The sequence below is a fragment of the Cervus elaphus genome, chromosome 9 (genome assembly GCF_910594005.1).
Source record: "Cervus elaphus chromosome 9, mCerEla1.1, whole genome shotgun sequence".
In the NCBI taxonomy this organism is placed as follows: Eukaryota; Metazoa; Chordata; class Mammalia; order Artiodactyla; family Cervidae; genus Cervus; species Cervus elaphus.
The window spans coordinates 71,511,392-71,530,673 of NC_057823.1; the positions used below are offsets into that span (position 1 = coordinate 71,511,392).

The following is a 19,282-nucleotide window of genomic DNA, read 5'->3' on the forward strand; positions in this document are numbered from 1 at the left end:
TATTCAAAACCACTGAGCTGTATACTTTAAGTAGGTATGTGAATTATATCTTAATAAAGTCGTTTTCTTTAAAGATACTTGTTTATGAAGCTGCCACATGAAATATGAACTATTAAGCTTTTTAAAACTAAAAACTTCAGCCTTAAGATTCTATGAGATTGGCCAAGACTAAATATTTATTAAACGTTGACATTCTATTAATGATTGAAGAATTAACACATCTTTGCCAACCTTTCTGAGATAGCACCATATAGTGTAAATTACACTAAAAAGAGAAACACTAAAATTTGCCACAACTTGAAATTTAGTTTAATATCAAAACCAACTCCATCAGATAGGCACTGTCTTACTTTATAGTTTCAAAGTAACATATTTCCTAAGTAGGGAAACTATTTCATACCCTGCTAATTCTAAAACTAATTTTCTTTCCATTAGCCATGCTCTCTCCTGAAAATTGAACTAAAAATCAGAAAACTTGGATTCAAGTTAAAGTCTGGGATCATCTGCTCCTAGTTGTTTGCACGTTTCAGTTCTTTCACCTATAAATCTCAAAGGATTATAGTAAGGATCAAAATAACATAAAAAAATAAGAAAATGTTTTTGTACACTGTAAAATTTTATCACAATTATTTTTACTGTTTAAAATAGATACAAACTTTCTGATAATGAAAATAAACTTTAAATACTGGTAAAAATATTCCCATAAACTAAAAGTAGTAAGTCAAAATTGCTAAAGAAAAATGGTTAGAAAAAGGCTTTTCTTTATGTCTGACACTGCAGGGTCCCGTTTATCCCTACATGATAAAATTTTTACCTCTCTAAAAAAGCCTGGATGATGATACTGCAGATGAAAATACAGCTACATGGTTTCGGCCATCACTGAACCACACAAAAACCAAAAAACCATAAAGGAAAAGAGCAGGTTCATTGCTTTTTCACCCAGAATTACAGTAACAAATAAAATTAATTTTAATAGCTCTGCCTTCAACTTTGAGATTTCTTTAATCATCAAAATTCTATCAACTCTAAAAAAAGCTACAGCATGGAATACTCTGCCATGAAAAAAGCATTTTTTAAAGATTAACAACACAGGAAAAATTAAAAAATTTTAAAAAAGTAAAGATTAACAACACAGGAAAATGCTCACAAAACATTGCTGCATAATAAAAACGAGACATAATAGAATAAGTTAAAATCTACTGAGCCCTTACAATATGTCAGAAATTGTGCTAAAAGTTTAACATGCTTAATCATAATAAATCCTTATAACAGCTCCTTAAAATACTATTAACATTTTACAGGTGAAGAAACTGAGACGTATCTTTCTGATAAATGACACTAAGGTTTCAGAGCAGTAAATAGGAAACACAGGATCTGAATCTATCTAATTCCCATCCACTTTTCCCAATGGCATTCGTAGGTGCCCAGGAACTTATTTACACACTAAAGTGGTGACTCAGGAGCCTACACTCTAACTACTGCATTATACCCCATACATATCATTTTTCTTTAAAAATGTATAAATGAAGATAGGGAAGTGTCTTCACCTTAAGCTTGAGCTGAGATTCAGAAGTGTCTAGGTAAGACCATGGGAATAAATTCTGTCAGGGTTTGGGGCTGGTGGTCCTGCAATGGGAAGGACTCTCTTGTGAGAGTTTAATACTGGCTCTTGGACTCCTAGTCTAGGTTCAGTGGAGAAAGATGCTAAGGGAAAAGGCTTAAGTTGTTCCTGTGAAGGAGGCTAAGTGCACAGGGACAATATTTATGTGATACAAAATCAGAAAAGTCAGCGTCTCCACTTTAGAGTGAAGAGTTGGATCTGAAACACTGAGACAATTACAGAAATGCACCACCATTCTTGCAGCTCCATATTTTGAAATTCTGACATCCACGGACATTCCCTGGGCAAGGATAGCAGCAGACCTCCCCAACTCCAAGTACCACTTTGAGCAGGGAGTCAACCAGATAGGAACAGGGGAAGGAGGTGAGAAGACTGAGTTTCTGGGAAATACTTTGGGGCCTTCGAGACATAACTAGATGAAATAAAGAAGATGGAGGTCCTGCTTCAACAAAAGGGACCAAGAGTCAGTGACTGTTAATTTTCACTCTTTTGTATCTGCTGAAGTGGTGAAAACTGGAAGTTATTAAAAACTGGAAGGAAATAACAGAATTCTAACAGGTTTGTCACATGGTGGTATAATTTCAGGTGACTGCTACCGCCTTTAAATTTTCTGAATAAACTGCCTACAGTGATGAGTGTAATTTTATAATCATGGGGGAAAAAGGGTTTTTTAAAAAGTCAACCAATCAATTCCAGTAATATAAAAATGCTATTTCTAAGATTAAATTTCAAGCCTACACCAAAATCTATGTTTCGAACCTCTAGAAAATTACATCCTGTTATATATGTAAAGTAAGTGCCACTCTTCTTATAACTGGGAGTACGTTTTGTTATACATTTCAATCAAAACAAAAGAAATATTATACCCACACCCACAAAATTTATTATACTCCACTACATTTATGGTATGGGCTTTTGGTACACTTGTAATTTATTATTATTGTTTCAAGATTGGAAGCTCATATTCTTCTGGCAGACCAGTCTTCAAATTTAGGACGAGCAAACCAAGACAAACAGATGTTCTGACCTATACAAATAACCTCATGAAATCATCGACTATATACAAGGTCGCACCTTACACTGATTCTCAGGCATCATAAAGTAACTTCCTAAAATAATGAAAGCAATGAAATCCATAATTGCTATAGTTCCTGCAACCTGTCTTTGGAAATTTCTTTTCTCAGGTTATATAGAAAAGCTCATGGGTATTTTTGTAAACATACCCTTATGGTCCATTTCACAGTAAGACCATTTGTAAAAGCAGAAATAAAATTTGAGACACAACCCCAGCTACTAATCCTGTAAGATATTTATTTAGAAAACAAGTATCAATTAAAAAAAAATGTTTGGGATACCTATCAAAGCCTCAGCTTCCTAACAGTGTTCATGAAAAGTATTTTACTGGTAAAGGAAAGCTTTAAATTTAGGCATACATTTCAAAAATGGGTCAACCTTCTTACCTGGAGATTTGATGTCCAGCATAGAGGAGCAGGGCCGTCAAAAAATATAGATAAAGCTGAACCAGATGCTGCCTGGGCAAGGTTAGTAGCACAACACTCAAGATATAACCTGTAGTAGAAGTGAAGAGAGATATAAATAAAATTCAATTCTAATTTAGTCTTCCAGTTAATTACACTAATAAAAAGAGCTTGAAGTAAATTACTTTCCAATTAGGTTTCAACAACTTTGAGGTTTTTTACTTCACTACCAAAGCAAGCTTAGCATAGTAAAACTACTATGGATTTTTCTATGGAAAATATAAAGCATTTTTCACTTCCTTTGTAGGTTTTTCTACTTTAAAATTGAATATATCACACAAAAGTGCAATGGGATTCCCCTCATCAACTACCTTTCCTTGTCTCCTTGTCTCCTCTACACCAACTGTCTCATTCTCTAGTCCCAGAGGAGGAACGGGGGTCTTAGTGTCCCCCTACCACTGCACCTCAGTGTGACTCAGACCTTACTTCTCCAACTCCAAAAGACCCTCTATCTTCTGTCTTCAATCATTCCTCTGACACCATCATCATCTCTCAAAGAATGTGCAGGGCTCTTTTCCCTAGTCGTAAAGAAAAACTCCTCACCACACTCATTTCTCCTTTTCCTGTTACCTTTTTTTCATTCCAATGACAAATGTTATAAACTATCTGTACCAAAGCCTCTAATTTCTAACTATTATTCCCTCTTTACCCTTTACAATCTTAGATCCTCTACAAACCCCTGTTTGCTTTCTCTAAAGAATCTTGGAAGTCAACAATTACCTACTAAATAGGAGTCAAGTCTAAGACTCAAATTTAAGTCAAATCTAAGACTCCTATTTAAATCCTTGCCCCAGCACCTGAAGCAACAACTACCCTCAAATCTATTATTCTTTGGCTCTGTGACATGGATTTCCATTTACCCTCTAAATAATTCTCCCCTCTATTTTCTTTTCACCCTTCTCAAGTGAACATAGGAAATTCAGTTTCTGAATAATTTCTACTCTTTATGTAAGTATCTAACTCAAAGAATCTATTTTCCTGCTTCAAATATACCATTCTAGATGATACAACAGTAGTTCTGAGAACCTACTACATAAGCATAAAAACCTTAATCATTGCCTATTCTAACTAGACAATTATAGCTCATGATGTCTGAGATGAAGTCCACTTAAATGTTCCCATACAGGAGTACAAACTGAGCTCCCATCCTCCTCCCTCAACAGGCTGACTCACCTCCCCCTCCATTCACCCTGACTCAAACCTGAGTCACCTGTGATCACCCAGTCCCACTAAGTCTCTCATATGTTACCCTTCCTTTCTAGTCCATATGCCCCTACCTAACCCTTTCTGTAATACAATAATATATGCTGACTGCTATTTATCTTTCAGTGTCTTCTGCTTCTCATCCATCCTATGCTTTGTTACCAGGGTAATATTCCCAAACCCATCGCTTTCTTTCCTTTAGACAACTCCTGCTCTAAAACTTTCAAATGTTTTAAAGAATCTGCCTGCAATGCAGGAGACCAGGTTCAATCCCTGGGTCAGGAAGATCCCCTGGAGAAGGGACTAGCTACCCACTCCAGTATTCTTGCCTGGAGAATTCCATGGACAGAGAAGCCTGACGAACTATAGTCCATAGGGTCACAAAGAGTTAGACACAACTGAATCACTAACACTTTAACCTTTCAGTGTAACATTAAACATCTTGCAAAAATCTGGCCCTGGCTTAATGTCCTCTCATGAATGAGTCTTCATTAGGGCACAGACATCCATCCCTTCTTAGCACCTAATGTGTCCCTCATGCTGAGTCGATCATGCTTAAAGTTTAAGAAACAGGAGCTGTGCTAGGCACTACACATTTTCCACACATCCTAACTTCAAGAACCATCCAAGGGAAGACAGAGATACATATTTCTATTTGCTTTTCATTTTGTAAAATAATTTCCTCCAATTAATTTTGTTAATCTCTTTCTCATGGGACTTAACAAGTATTTAAAAGGATGTTTATTGTATTTAGCAAGCATTTTTACTGTTTGTGGCTGAAGGATTGTCTAATCAGTCTACTTATTGCATGAAACATTTCCTTAGATTTTCTGACATTTAATAAACTATCATTTTCCTTTTCAGATATCCTTATCTTTCCCTTCTCCTGTGTATCTCATAAAATCAGCTGCCAAATTCTCTAGACTGAACATATTCATTTCATTCTTTCAATTATTCAGTCATTCAACCAATCAACATTAGTATGTGTAAAGTATGATCCAGATGCACTCGTAGGCATGGAAAATCCAAGAAGAAAAAGAAATCACAGTCTCAGGAAAATACAAACAAGGATAAAAGTGTGATAGATCCTTGGTAGTTTCATAAACAAAACTTAAAAGGGCTATGGTTAGGTGACTGCTTGACCTGGACCTCAAAAGGTAAATGGATCTTTACCAGGCTAAGAGGAAGGGGGAACGCTCTAAGAGAACAGCAACAGCAGGTCTGAAAACCAAAGTGCAGAGGAAATTTTCAGGAGACAGGAAACTGTAGACCAGACTAGATTTTGGTGTAAGTAGAAAGAGTATTAGGAGGGTACTGGGAGACGCTGCTAATAGAGCTGGTGGCTCAGACAGTAATGAAACCACCTACAGTGCAGGAGACCCGGGTTCGGTTTCTGGGTTGGGAAGATTCCCCTGGAGAAGGGCATGACTACCCACTCCAGGATTCTTGCCTGTAGAATTCCATGGAGAGAGGAACCTGGCAGGCTACACCCCATGGGGTCACAAAGAGTCGGACACGACTGAGTGACTAACACTAACTAACTTAGGATGAGACAGCTGGACGGCATCACGATGCAATGAACATGAACTTGGGCAAACTCCAGGAGATGGTGAGGGACAGGGAGGCCTGATGTGCTGCAGTCCATGGGGTCGCACAGAGTCGGACATGACTGGGTGACTGAACAACAATTTAGGAGTTTAGCCTGGGCTTATGTTCTCCGATCCTTTTAATACCATATAGGTGAGGTAAGAAAATGAAAAACATGTAGGTGAGGTAAGAAAACAAAAAACAAAACAGTAACAAAAACCCTATGGTTCACCTATATCCCCATTTTCACATTCCAGTGAAAAACTAACTGATAAAATATATTGCACAAGAAGATTTTTGAGAGATCATTAATACTTATGCTGATGTATTAAGAGCTGTATGACTAAATCATCTGAACTACAATAAACAGTTGATCCTCAAACAATGCAGGGATCAGGAGCACCAAGCCCTCCTCATGGTATAAACCTGAGTATAACTTTACAGTCAGCCTTCCGAACCTGTGGTTCCTACAGAGTTCAAGGATCAACTGTATACATCATCTAATTATTTGAAAAATATAAAACTACTGCTGATGCAAATATGCATCATTATTCAGACTATAGGATTAACTGAACCAACCAAAACAAACTAAATTGATAATGATGAAGCTTTGTTGTTGTTCAGTTGCTAAGTCGTGTCTGACTCTTTGCAAGCTTATGAACTGCAGCACGCCAGGCTTCCCTGTCCTTCACTATCTCTAGGAGTTTGCTCAAACTCATGTCCATTGAGTCAGTGATGCCATCCAACCATCTCATCCTCTGCCACCCCCACGATAAAGCTAACTCAACAGTAATTTGTAATTAAAAAAAGCAAGACTAGCAGCATTTAAAAATAATGATCTGCTTAAAATAACACTGGTGAACCTTCCTAAAGAAATACAAGAATTTCTGCTATTTAAAGGGTTATTTTAGTAGTGGAGAAAAAAGAATGAGGACATGGAATAAAATAGTAGCTTTGGATATGAAGTTGACAGGGTCATTTATGAGATATATACTTAAATAGGTCTTAATGGTGATCTACTGGTGAATGGTTGAGAAAAAGGAAGTGAAAATGGTTCTGATGTTTCCATCATGGGTAACTGAGAAGACGGCTTTGTAAAGACAGGAAATACATAAGGCGGCAGAGGCTTGAGGTTAAGTACAGGTGATGAGGTAAGTGATAAGTTGAGGTGCTTGTGAAATATTTAGGCTGAGAGAGCTAATGATAGTTAGAAATCATTTATTCATCACCAGGCACTAGTTAGGTACTGGTAATACTGAGATAAGAGACGACACCATTCCTACCTTAAGGGAGCTAACTATCTAGTTGGGAAGAAAGCTAGGTTTATGGACCCTTAGAATGTAGTAAGTACCACGGTGGAGGTATGAACTGAATACCATGCGATCAAACAGGAGGAACAAGAATGGAGACTAAAGAGGTCAAAAGCAGTGAAAACTGGAGATAGAGATTTGTAGCCAAAACTATGTGAAGCCACCCCAACAGCAAAATATGAAAATTAAACACAAATCCTAGGAATATCAACACTAAAGAAGGATTCCAAAGATACAGCAAAAGACTCAGAAGGAATGATTAAAAATCTAGAAGAATTCAGAAAGATTTTTAAGAAGGAGATCGTGGTTAACAATTTCACAAACATGGAAAGGTATGCAAAACAGGGATACAAATGAAGTTTTGAGTTTTACCTTTTAGGTCATTAATGATTTTAGTGATCGTAGTTACAACAGAACTATTCTCATATCCAGTCTTATCTTTGCAACTGCTACCATGCTAGCTCTGGATCTCATTACCAGTTGCCAAAAATCCTAAATGGTCTTCTATCCTCCAGTTTCTCCCCTCCCTAATCCACTATCCTATCCTATTCAACACTGCCTAACCAATCTTAAGATGCAGCTCATCGGCTCTAAATCCCTTACTGACCCACCACTATCTATCAAGTTAAGCACAATATCTAACATTTGCATTCAGGGCTTTTCACAAATGGCCCTATTCTTCCTTTTCAATATTATTTCTATTCTCCTTTATATATCCTACACCCTGCAAACAGTTCTATAATTAACATCTGGATAGTTACTCTCTCTGCTGTCCTCAGACAGGACCCACACTGGAAAGCTTCTAATTTCAAAGGCACAATTATACTCCATTAACACAATTATTAACACTCCCCACCTTGATTTTTAAGCTCTTAATAACAATTACAGGATATAAGGAGGAAAAAAACTCACAACAGTAAAAAAAATAAAACAAAACTTAGGAATGAACTGAAACATAAAAGTCTAAGGTCTATATAAAGAAAACTTTAAAACACTCCAAAAGAACGCAAAAGAAATCGTGAACATAGTAAGTCTCTTGTGTTCTTTCCTAAAGAAGGGTTAGCACCCTTAAGCTCTCTCTTCATGCTAACTTAACTTTTAATAATAAGCAATCTCAGCAAACAGGTCAACAGGGCTGTGTTTGGAAGATTAAATAATTGTGAAGTTCATATAGAAAACTAACAACAACCAAAAAAAAAAAAACTCAGAGAGGGAAATAAAGAAAACGAGACTAACTCTGTCAGACAGTAAAATAAAATCTAAACCCTCAATAATAAGAAATGAACAGGAAAAAAGTTCAGAAATGGAAAAAGACACCCTGTAAATGCAGATAAATTCTAAATGCAGCAAAGATTTAAATGCAAAAATCAAACAACAAAAAGAATGCAATAAAACATGACATACATCTTTATACACTTAAGAACAGAGAAGGCTTTTTTAATTGATTAAAAATCCTAAAGCTATATGAAAGAAAAAATGATACATTACATTAAAAACAAATCTTGCATGTCAAGAATATCTTTAGCAAAATCAAGAGAACTGAAATTGGAAAAAATTCCAACTCATCACACAGGGCTTATGTCCCTAACATATATCAAACCCCACCAACTAGTAAGAAAAGGCTAACAGTCCCATAGAAAAGTGAGCAAGGGACAGGCACTGACAACTCTCAAAGGAGGAAATTACAAATTTTTTAAACACATGAATAAATTCAATCTCATTCATAAGAGAAACACAAATTAAAACTACATTTAAAAATAACCATTTTTCACCTACATGCCATATCATATTTACTAGTTCAGTCATGTCTGACCCTGCAACCCTTTGGATTGTAGCCCGCCAGGCTCCTCTGTCCATGGGACTTTTCAGGCAAGAATACTAGAGTGGGTTGCCATTTTCCTCACCCACGGGATCTCTTCCCAACTCAGGGATGAAACCCGCGTCTCCTGTGTCTCCTGCATTGCAGGAGAACTCTTTACCTGCTGAGCCATCAGAGAAGCCCATTGAACAACCAAGTATTAGTTTGATAGTACTGTTTTGATAAGGATGTAGGATTTCAGGAACCGTCAACAAATGTAGGTACAAAATAGTCTATAGAGAGCCGTATCAATCAACAGTCCCAATGTATATATACTCTTTAACCCAGCAGAATCACTTCTAATAACTCATCCCATGGCTATCTTTGCACCTGTTGAAATGATAGCTATACAGAACTATTTAGTACAACAATGAATGAAACAGTAGAAGACAGAAGCTATCTATAATGTCCTCCGCTGAAGTAATTCATGCAATAAATTATGGTACAGTTATACAAGAGTACTATGCCCCTATGAAACAGAACTGGAGGGCTGGGAAACAAAGTGAGGCCTCAACAGTTCATCAGAATCTTAAGATCTGGCAGATCAGAATGTGTCAGCATGAAAAAACAGTGAATACCTAAAAATAACATGGCTCTATGATACATCATTAAGTTAAAACAAACAAAAGGTTCAAAAGAGTAATGTTCTATGTTATCATCTGTACTAAAAAAGAGGAAAGATATTTATATTTTTATCATTTATATATCAATTTATCTTTATATTTACTTACACATGCATAAAATATCTCCAGAATTATGCACAAGAAAATAAAAACAGCTACTCGTTGGGACTCAAAGTGAGAACTCAGTAGATGAGGAACAGAGACAGGAGGAAGGCACTTTTCACTATATACTTTTTATGCTTTTTGGTTTCTGAACATAAATTACAATTTCTAAAATCCATTTAAGGGTGAAATTCTGTAAACTGGAACATTACATAAACACTACATAATGCTCTGACACAGAGGTTACTGTAACCAAAAATCTGTTCAAGCTGAAAATATCTACTTGTGCAATCATTGAGCTTACTCTACCATAGCACATAGTAAGTGTATTTAAGAAGGCTCAGCAGAGTTCCCAAAGCCAAAGAGTATGAACTGCAACTGTACGAGGACCCATACAACTTCTAAAATGAATGTTTCTGTTATTAGGTAGCTGTTTTTATAATAAATACTTCAATATATTAAAAAATAATGTATGTGATAAGTACATTTTTAAGACCACAGAACGAACTGCTTTTGCTGGATTAAGCGAAAAAATATCTAAACCAAGTAACCAATTGTTCTTCTACAATAGACTGGAATTATTTTCCATAAACTGACTAATATACAAACCTTTAACAAAGGGCTGGGAATTAGTATTTTGCAGCATAAAAGAACCTTCTCATTTCAGAGGCTTTCCAAGGTAGTGCCAACTGAGAGAGCTGAGAGTACTCACAGTACACCTGAGAGGGCTCAGATGTTCTATCTCCAGTGCAGTCTTTCCTACTGAACCAGACTCCTTCCCACAATGACTTACTTGGTAATCTCTCAGAGCTATAAGGGGTTCTCAGGGCTAAGCTTTGAAACCTAGAAAGTTCTTTTATAGATAAAAAATAAATCTCAGAGACAGGACAACTCTTAACAATTTTATAAAAGATAACCTTCAAATTTTAAAAAAGATATACTTGTTGATAGGCAATTCTAATAACAAAAATATTAATAAAACCACTGCAGCACATCATTCAAGCCACATCTTGAGTTACCGATGTTAACGAAAATATACTATCGCTATTATTACATATAAAACAAAAATTAAACTAAAAATTAAGAATCATGACTTTTATTCTAGATGGACTTTATCTGCTTCCCAATTTTCTTATTTTTGGCCATACTCCATAGCATGTGGGATTTTCCCTGACCAGGGATCAAACCCATGCCCTCTGCAGTGGAAGCTCAGTATCTTAAAAACTGGGCCTCCAGGGAAGTCCCCTGCCTGTATATCTTGACTTTAATTTCTTAAACCTCTTCACACTACTTCTACCACTGATTCAAAAAAAATCATATTATATATTTCAAGCACTTTTAAAAAAATATTATGATATAATTTTCCACATTTCATTTAACTGAAATGAATACTTTACCTTCAAATGATATTAATGTTTTGGAAGAATAAAGAATATTGCTTACTTTCTGGACTTCCCTGGTACTACAATGGATAAGAATCTGCCTGCCAAACCAGGAGACACAGGTTTGATCCCTGGTCTGGGAATATTCCACATACCGAGGAGCAACTAAGCTCATGAGCCACGACCACTGAGCCCAAGCTCTAAAGCCTACAAGCCACAACTACTGAAGCCTATGTACCTACAGCCTGTGGCCCGCAACAAGAGAAGCCACTGCTCTGTGCAACTAGAGAAAGTCTGAAGGCAGCAATGAAGACCCAGCGTAACCAAAAATAAATAAATAAATAATCTTAAAAAAAAAAAGCTTACATTTTACTACCAAAATTACTACCCAAATTAATGACAAGTTTTAAGAGGCCAAATGTCTGGAAAGGCTTCCCAGGTGGCACAGTGGTAAAGAATCCACAGCCAATGCAGGAGACGCAAGAGACACAGGCTTGATCCCTGGGTCGGGAACATCCCCTGGAGTAGGACATGGCAACCGAGCCCAACATTCCTGCCTAGAAAATTCCATGGACAGAGAAGCGTGGCAGGCTACAGTCCATGGGGTCACCAAATGAGTTGGACACGAATGAGCACAGCACAGCAAATGTCTGGAAAGGTTATTTCCCGTTTTTTAACTTCACTGTATTAAAATCTAATACATGTTTTCTTTTATACATGTCAATTACATCTAATAAACCAGAAGCAAAAAATAAATTAAAAAAATAACAAATGCTTTCTTCTGCTTTCCAGCTTCATCAAAATTTATTTCACAGCAAAATAAATCCAGCTCTATTTTCCTCTACCGCTAATAATTCATATGCAATTGTGAAACAAATAAGACTATAAACATGATTCATAAACATTCATCAATGACTGTATCCTTGTCACTTCAATGTAAAAGGACATGATTTTACCCAAATGAAAGAGTATACAAAGACATAAATTAGAACGCTCACTAAAAGCTTAGGAAACAGGATGGAGACACTTACCTACATAATGCATATTGAGAGCCAAATACTTGTACTGGAAAAGAGGGTTGTTATTGAGGCTACTTCTTTGAATCTGCTGGAAGAAGGAGCTGACATCCCAGCGGTAGAGGACATCCAGCAGCATGATGCTCGGCACCCGCAGGGCCACGTTCAGCACTGCCTCCAGTTTCTCCTTGGCAGCCATGTTTTTTCTTGGAGCAGACCTAAAATTCAGGAGATACAATATAAAAGAGTGAGTCACCTCAAACAGCTTTTAGATATCCTTTTATGAGTCTAATGGATCACATACTACAAAAACTATGTTATAATGTAAAAAGCTCCTTAGACACATCTACTACTTCCAGATATTTAGGAAATAAGCTTTCTATTATGTTTTCACATGGACTCTCTTGGGTCTGCTTAACTTGAAGGCTCTGAGGAAATGTTCGGGCCTCAAAATTTGTTTTTTAAAAAGCTTCTAATTCCAAATCTAGGCACTTAACAAAACAGCCTATACTGTAGCCTTTGTCCAATTATCTTGAGAAGGAAAATTCACTCCTATAAAATTCCTTGAGATTTATGCAGCTTTTTTAAAAGAGAGCAAATTTTAAAGTTATTACATGAAAAAGCATAAGCTATTTAATAAAAGTTTAATAACTGCACATTGAGTATATAGCATCTCACCGTCTATCCTGTTTCTTATTACTTAAAATCAAAACTGAAGTACTCAATTTACATGATACAGATACAATGCAGAGAACTCAAGATATAGGTAAAGGCAACATGCTTTGCAATACTATCTCCTTGTATCATTAAACTTTCAGGGCTTCCCTGGTGGTCCAGTGGTTAAGAGTCCAGCTTGCAATGCAGGGGACACCAGTTCGATCCCTGGTCCAGGAAGAGCCCACACGCCATGGGGCAACTAAGCCCACGCACTCTACAGCCTGTGCTCTGCAACAAGAGAAGCCTATGCACTGCAACGAGAGAAATCCTGCACACAGCAACAAAGACCCAACAGAGCCCAATAATAAATAAATAAATACATCTTGAAGGGAAGGAAAAAAAAAAAACCTCTTAGTATGAAATTCCCACCATCTGCTTTCAAAGTAGGAAAAAGCTCATCAAATTCTTCCCTGTGACACACAGACATGCTGGCACATGGGAGAAGTCAGGCATTGTGAGTCTGTAGCCTCTGTCTTTGCCTAGCTGTTGATGAGCAGTGGTGAATGGGGGGCTTAAAAAAAAAAAAAAAACAGGAAGGAAGGAAACGAAAGATCTGCCAGACAATCTACTATATAAAGGACAACCTAGTGCAATACTGCTTTATACGATAGAGCTGCAAATTAATCCAAGGAATTACAGAAAAGAAGACAGAAGTGGTAAAGGATAATTTTAGGAGTAACGATAATTCTAGATTGTTGGCTCTGACAATATCCTTTTAAGAACTTTGCTGAGAAAGCAAAATACACTTCTAGCTTTGGCAGTAATTTCAGACATTACAGGACAAATGAAAACATTTATTTCCAAAGAAAATTATAGTGACAGATTGCTATGCTATGGTTAAATATTTGTCAGTATTTCCATTTCACCCTCTAATTTTCATAGCTTCCTAGCTCAGATAGTTGGGGGGAAAATGCTGCTCAGTTTGGCACACCATTAATATAAGTTTTTCCATCACTAAACTGCTTTATTATATATCATTCCCACTACTCAAATGTTATGCATGTTCTACCAATAATGCAAAATTAACATTTTTATAAATAAATACTGTAATTCTGATTACTTTAAATAAACAAGACTGCTTTAATAATTTTCGTCCATAAGAAATGGAGGGGAGGGATAAACTGGGAGATTGGGACCGACACATTGTTACATAAAAAACAGATAACTAATGTGGACTTACTGCACAGCGCAGGGAACTCTATATTCTCAAAATTCTCTAACAGTCTATATGGGGAAAAAAATCTAAAAAAAGAATGAATTTACATACATGTATAACTGATTCACTGTGCCGTACACCTGAAGCTAACACATTATAAATCAACTCTACTTCAAGAAAAAAAATTTTTTAAACAGAATATTGTCAGAGAATCATAACCAAATAGCTGTGTCCTAAGGAGAAAAAAAAAGCACTGAAAAATAAAATCTCGAATCAACACTTATTACAAATTATACCGTTTAGGAGCCTAAATTTCTCAAAGCTCATGATATTATTAAGAAAAAAATTTCTAGGAAATATTCACATTAACATCCTTTCACCAGTGGCCCTGGGGTGATTTTTATTCCCCTCTATCTTTTTCTGTTTGACAAATGTTTCACTATACCCATATATTATTAGGAAAAGTGTAATATAATGTGCCTAAGCTATCTAGACAACTTAAGGAAATACACAGGAAGTAACTACTTACTCTGGTGGTCAACCTGATAACTTTGTGCACTATTGGGAGTTCATTTCAAAGTACATAAATGATAACATTTTTTTTTTCTCACAAACCACCAGTCACGTGTGAAAATTACCATGTACCAAAATAAAAGTATCACTGACAGGCTTTATTCAGTAATGGAAAAGTAGCTATCTTTCCATATTTTATATTCCAATATGAATCAATACTGCTTTTGTAAGTAACAAAAAAAGGGACAATTACTGAGTTAATATTTGTGGTCCACATTCATCTGACTTAGAGCCTTCGTATGTTTTTAATGTTTTCTTGTTTTTAAAAGTGCCCAGTTTCACTATTTATCATAGCTCTTAAAGGGGTAAAGAAAAAAAAACTAATCAAAATACCAATCCTGCATTAGAAATCAAGATCCGAAATGCTAAGGGGAAAAAAAACTCCCTAATTCTTACATAGGACCATACTTCTATTACAAAAGAAGGTCATTAGCAGAATGGTATATGCTTCCCCTTATATACCACTACTTCACAAACAGACAAGAACAGAACACAAATGGGACAAGAACAGAACACAAACGGAACAAGAATAAAAAGAAAATCTTGGGTCCCTAAACCTACTGTTAACAGAACATCCAAGACAGACACCTAAACTCTACTGCCTGGATGGAACAAAATATCCTCTTTAACAACAAATACATTGCTTACGAAATGTTTCATTTATTTCTGTATGTGAGGGACATTTCAGTAAGTCATTGGCAAGCTGGCCATGTATAGGGACGTGGAGAAAACAAATTTAATACATAGAAAGCTGAATCTAAAATGCTACCCACAAGAGCTATGGAAAGAAAAAGGTGGGGTGGGGGAACCATTGTGGACCATTCTTCATAGAAATGCCACATGATAGGGTGTGACCATTACAAATAAATACCATACACTACCCTCGAGCTCCACACACTAAACTAACAGCTAAACAAAATGTTGAAATATATTTTATTTGTTGAAACCTGAAATTAGTCACATGTGCCAAATCACTCACATCTGCCAAAAGACTAAATTAAAAACATGAAGTAAGTAAAAATGGAGCCTTCTCTGAGATGTTTGGTTCAAGCCTAATTTATCTTTTTCTAAGACTTGTTAAACAGAGCTAGGGAGCATATTCTAAGTCAGAGGAAGCTCAAAATTCTCCTAAAACCAAACAAGATCAACTAACCATCAAAAATAAACAGAAGAGCTGAAGGCAAAGAAAATTCAAAGGCTTGACACTCTCTAAAGCCAAATATATAAGATACTCCCTGCCTTGTTCAGTTATGTACATTTTGCCTTCTGTGCATTTTTAAATTTCCTCCTTGAAATGTGGAAAGAACTGAGAAAGTAACACTCTGACAAATTGTCTCTGAAAGTAATGAAAACTAAATGTGGCTCAAAGATGCTTTACACAGTAAAACAGCTTTAAAAAAAAAAAAAAAAATCCATCCCTTTCCAGTAACAGAAAAAGAAAGGCTCAACAAAAGCTAACCAAAAACAGGACCACAGGATTTCATTAAATGACATTCCTAGGCTTGGAAGCAGCAAATTGCTACCTAGGAACACAAGAATGTCCTGTACCAGCATAACGTTGCACAATTCATCGTTCACTTTTGTGGTTTAGGATACACTGGGGACCTCATTCTACACTTTCAGAAAATACTACATTTTAGTTTTGAATATGAAGAAATCAAACAAATCATCAACAATATGAGAAATATAAGTTTTTAACGTCAGAGCTCTTCTCATCAGCTGAAGAATTATGCTAAAAAATAAGAAATGAAAATGTTCTTACCCAAAAAGGGAACAGAATTCACATCTCCTAGAAAAAACAAAAATAAGAATGCCTTATAACCCGATTTTAAATTATTCAGTACAATATTAGATAACTCGGAAAGTTTTTACACCTTTCCTCCTCAGCATAAGGAGAAAAACAAAAAACTATCATTCACCATCAGTCTCCTTTCTCTGTCCAATCCAATTTGGGGGGGGGGGGGGGGGAGGAATTCTACCATCAGCTAAGGCCAATCTTAATAAGAAAGACATTTTCTGGCTCTCCGGATGTTAGGATGGTAAGCCCTGAAAATGTTAGAGAGCAGAGCTAAAGCCTAAAACCATAAGAAAACTCAGCCAAAAACTCAAATACCGGGGAGAAGAACGCACTTCTTACATAAGCATTGGCAACACGTTTTAAATATAGCTGATCCTTCCCACTCCCAGTTATTGCTAACTAACTGTGTATGTACCTGATTTCCACGTAAACTACTAGCGGTTCTGTGGTTTCTGGTCATCTCCAAATCAGCAAACATCCACTCTGGGAATCCACTCTGCATACAAGGGCCATCTTTCAACTTAAGCAGGCAGACAGAGGAAATAAAAAACTGCTATCTCTGCCATTGGGCGCTCAGCCTGGGTCACGACTGCAGCACCAACAGCTCATCCTTTGGGCAAGATTCAAGATTCACCAGAACTACACAGTCCGTATTTTAAAAAATAAAAAGACACACAGTCCCTCTCCTTTCCTTTCAAACTAGTTTCCTGTTTACTGCTGACTGCGATGCAAAGCCATCCATTAATCTTTGATGCCTTCTTACAGCAGAGCCCCCTTCCTCTCTCCCCGCACCGCCTCCCCCGCCCCCCACGCCTGCTGATCTCAGCCGCGTTTGAACTATAGTAACCCCAGCCCAGCTCGCTGCAAAGCCAGCAGCGCAGCAGCAGCGGCGGGCCGCGGCCGCCGCGGGGCTAGGGGATTACGTCCACAAAAACTCTGCCAGTAAAGAGGCCCGTGCCAGGGAGCTCCCCTCCCCTCTGGCCAAGGATGCTGGCTCCGCCGCGCCACGCACCGAAAAGATTCTGAAGCAAGACGCGGGCGAAGTTCTTCATCCCTGAACAGAAAGGGGATCTATTCCCAAAGGGCGGGCAAGGGTCTTGGGATCCTTGGTTGAGAAAAGCAAGTGAAGAGGGATGCAGAAGGCCTGGCGAACGAGAGTAGCAGCGAAGGGAACAAAAAGGAAAGGATGAGGACCGCTCATACAGTAAAAAAGGGCTGACAGACATGATATAGTGCAAATGGGTCCCCATTTGAAGAATGACTTGGCAGCGCTTTCTGCACCCCAAAACCACCTCAAACCGAATGAAAGGTGGGGAAGCCGAGTTTGGGGCTGCGTAAAGCAAAAAAGAGTAGGGTGAAATAAGAGAGGGAGGGAACCTCGTGAGCCAAGTGGACAAAGACGCAAAAGACCGAAAGTTGGACGTGGGAACTGGAGGAAAAGAGCTGGAAAGGAGCAGCTGGAAAGGCGGCAGCTCAGAGGGGCTTGGAAAAGGCCCTAAAAGGGGTCCTGGGAGGCGATGGGGCAGCGCTCAGAGCAGGGGCATCTTAGGAATGCTGGGGAGACGAGGGCTCTCTCCAGGAGGGTGGAGGTTAGAGAGGAGCCGGGGAAGGCCCCGGAGCTGGGAAAGGGCGCTCTGACCGGGGCCCCGGAAGGGGAGGACAGAGCTAGAGAAAGCCGAAGCGGGGGCCAGGAGGGCCGAGGGAGGGGCTGGCGGCTGGGAAGGAGGGGGCGCTGCGGGTGAAGTGGGGACGAGGATGGGAGAGAGGAAGAAGGCGAACGGGGAAAGGGGCGAAGGGGGAAAAGAGGACCGAGCTGGCGACGGGATGGAGGAAGGGAGTGAGGAGGGACGGGGGAGGGGGAGAAGAGAGGATGCAGGATGCGGGCGAGGGCGCCGGGAGAAGGGGCCGACCCGGGCGGACGGCTCGTTCACCTCAGGCTGCGGCCTCCCTCCCCAGGAGAGGCGCCGCCGGCGGACAGAAGGGCTCCGCAACTCCCAGGCTCTCTCGCTCGCCTGCCCTCCCGCTCTTCTCGGGCGGCGGCAGCAGGGGCCGGGACGGCGCGGCTCACAGCGGCGGCTTCTCCGCGCCGGGCCTTGGATGCTGCGTCTCGGGAGGCGGCGGCAGCGGAGGCGGCAGCAGCCCGACCCGTGCGGTCACCATCGTCCGCGGCGGCAGGCGCTCGCGGGCCGAGCTCCTTAGCAGCCGGCGGCAGCCATGGCCTTCTTCGTTCACTCCTCCCGCCCCCGGCGCTCTGCGGCGGCAGCAGCCCGGGTTCAGTGCTCTGCGCCTGCGCGCGGCGCTGCCAGCGCGGCGCGCCCCGCCCCTCCCCCGTACGGGCGCGCGTGTGCGCGCCCTCGCGCGCACTCACAATCGCGCCGCCGGGTGGTTCCCGCGTCGCCTCCGGTACCCCGGTGGGAGATACACGCCTCCTGCAGCCTACACTGCCAGGCTCCCTCCGCTATGGAGACGCGTGCCACGCCGACAGCTGCACGCGCACTGTGACACGCACCATTCTGACACACGTGCGCTCTCACACTCCCCAAACACCAGGAGCCACAGCCACACCGCTCACACCCACACTTACCTGCCAGGACCACGTGGGCGAATTGGAGAGACTGATCCTTAAGCCGATGCAACCACAGTAGCAAACAGACTGATCCTTAACCCGATGCAACCGCAGTAGCAAAGAGGCCAGATTTTTTTTTTTTAACTCCCTACTGACTGGTCTAGATTGTCAACTCCTTGGCGTCAGAGACCGTATCTGTGATGGCTCAGTACTGCCTAGCACAGAACAGGCG

At 39.4% G+C, this 19,282-nt stretch overlaps 1 protein-coding gene across 4 annotated transcripts in view; it reads right to left on the reverse strand.

Moving 5' to 3' along the window:
- RNF145 (ring finger protein 145) overlaps positions 1–18,742 on the reverse strand; it is a 61,135-nt gene extending 42,393 nt beyond the window's left edge. The window contains exons 1-5 of one of the 4 annotated variants that reach the window (XM_043913432.1): positions 18,416–18,742; positions 16,900–16,980; positions 16,449–16,475; positions 12,256–12,458; positions 3,082–3,190 (exon numbers count right to left, since the gene is read on the reverse strand). In XM_043913432.1, coding sequence (XP_043769367.1) covers positions 3,082–3,190; positions 12,256–12,439 — 293 coding nt within the window. In that variant the 5' untranslated portion in view covers positions 12,440–12,458; positions 16,449–16,475; positions 16,900–16,980; positions 18,416–18,742. Of the gene's footprint in view, positions 1–3,081; positions 3,191–12,255; positions 12,459–16,448; positions 16,476–16,899; positions 17,005–18,415 lie in introns of all 4 variants that reach the window. The other 3 variants (XM_043913431.1, XM_043913429.1, XM_043913430.1) reach the window with 3 other exon arrangements.
- Positions 18,743–19,282: the final 540 nt, after the last annotated feature.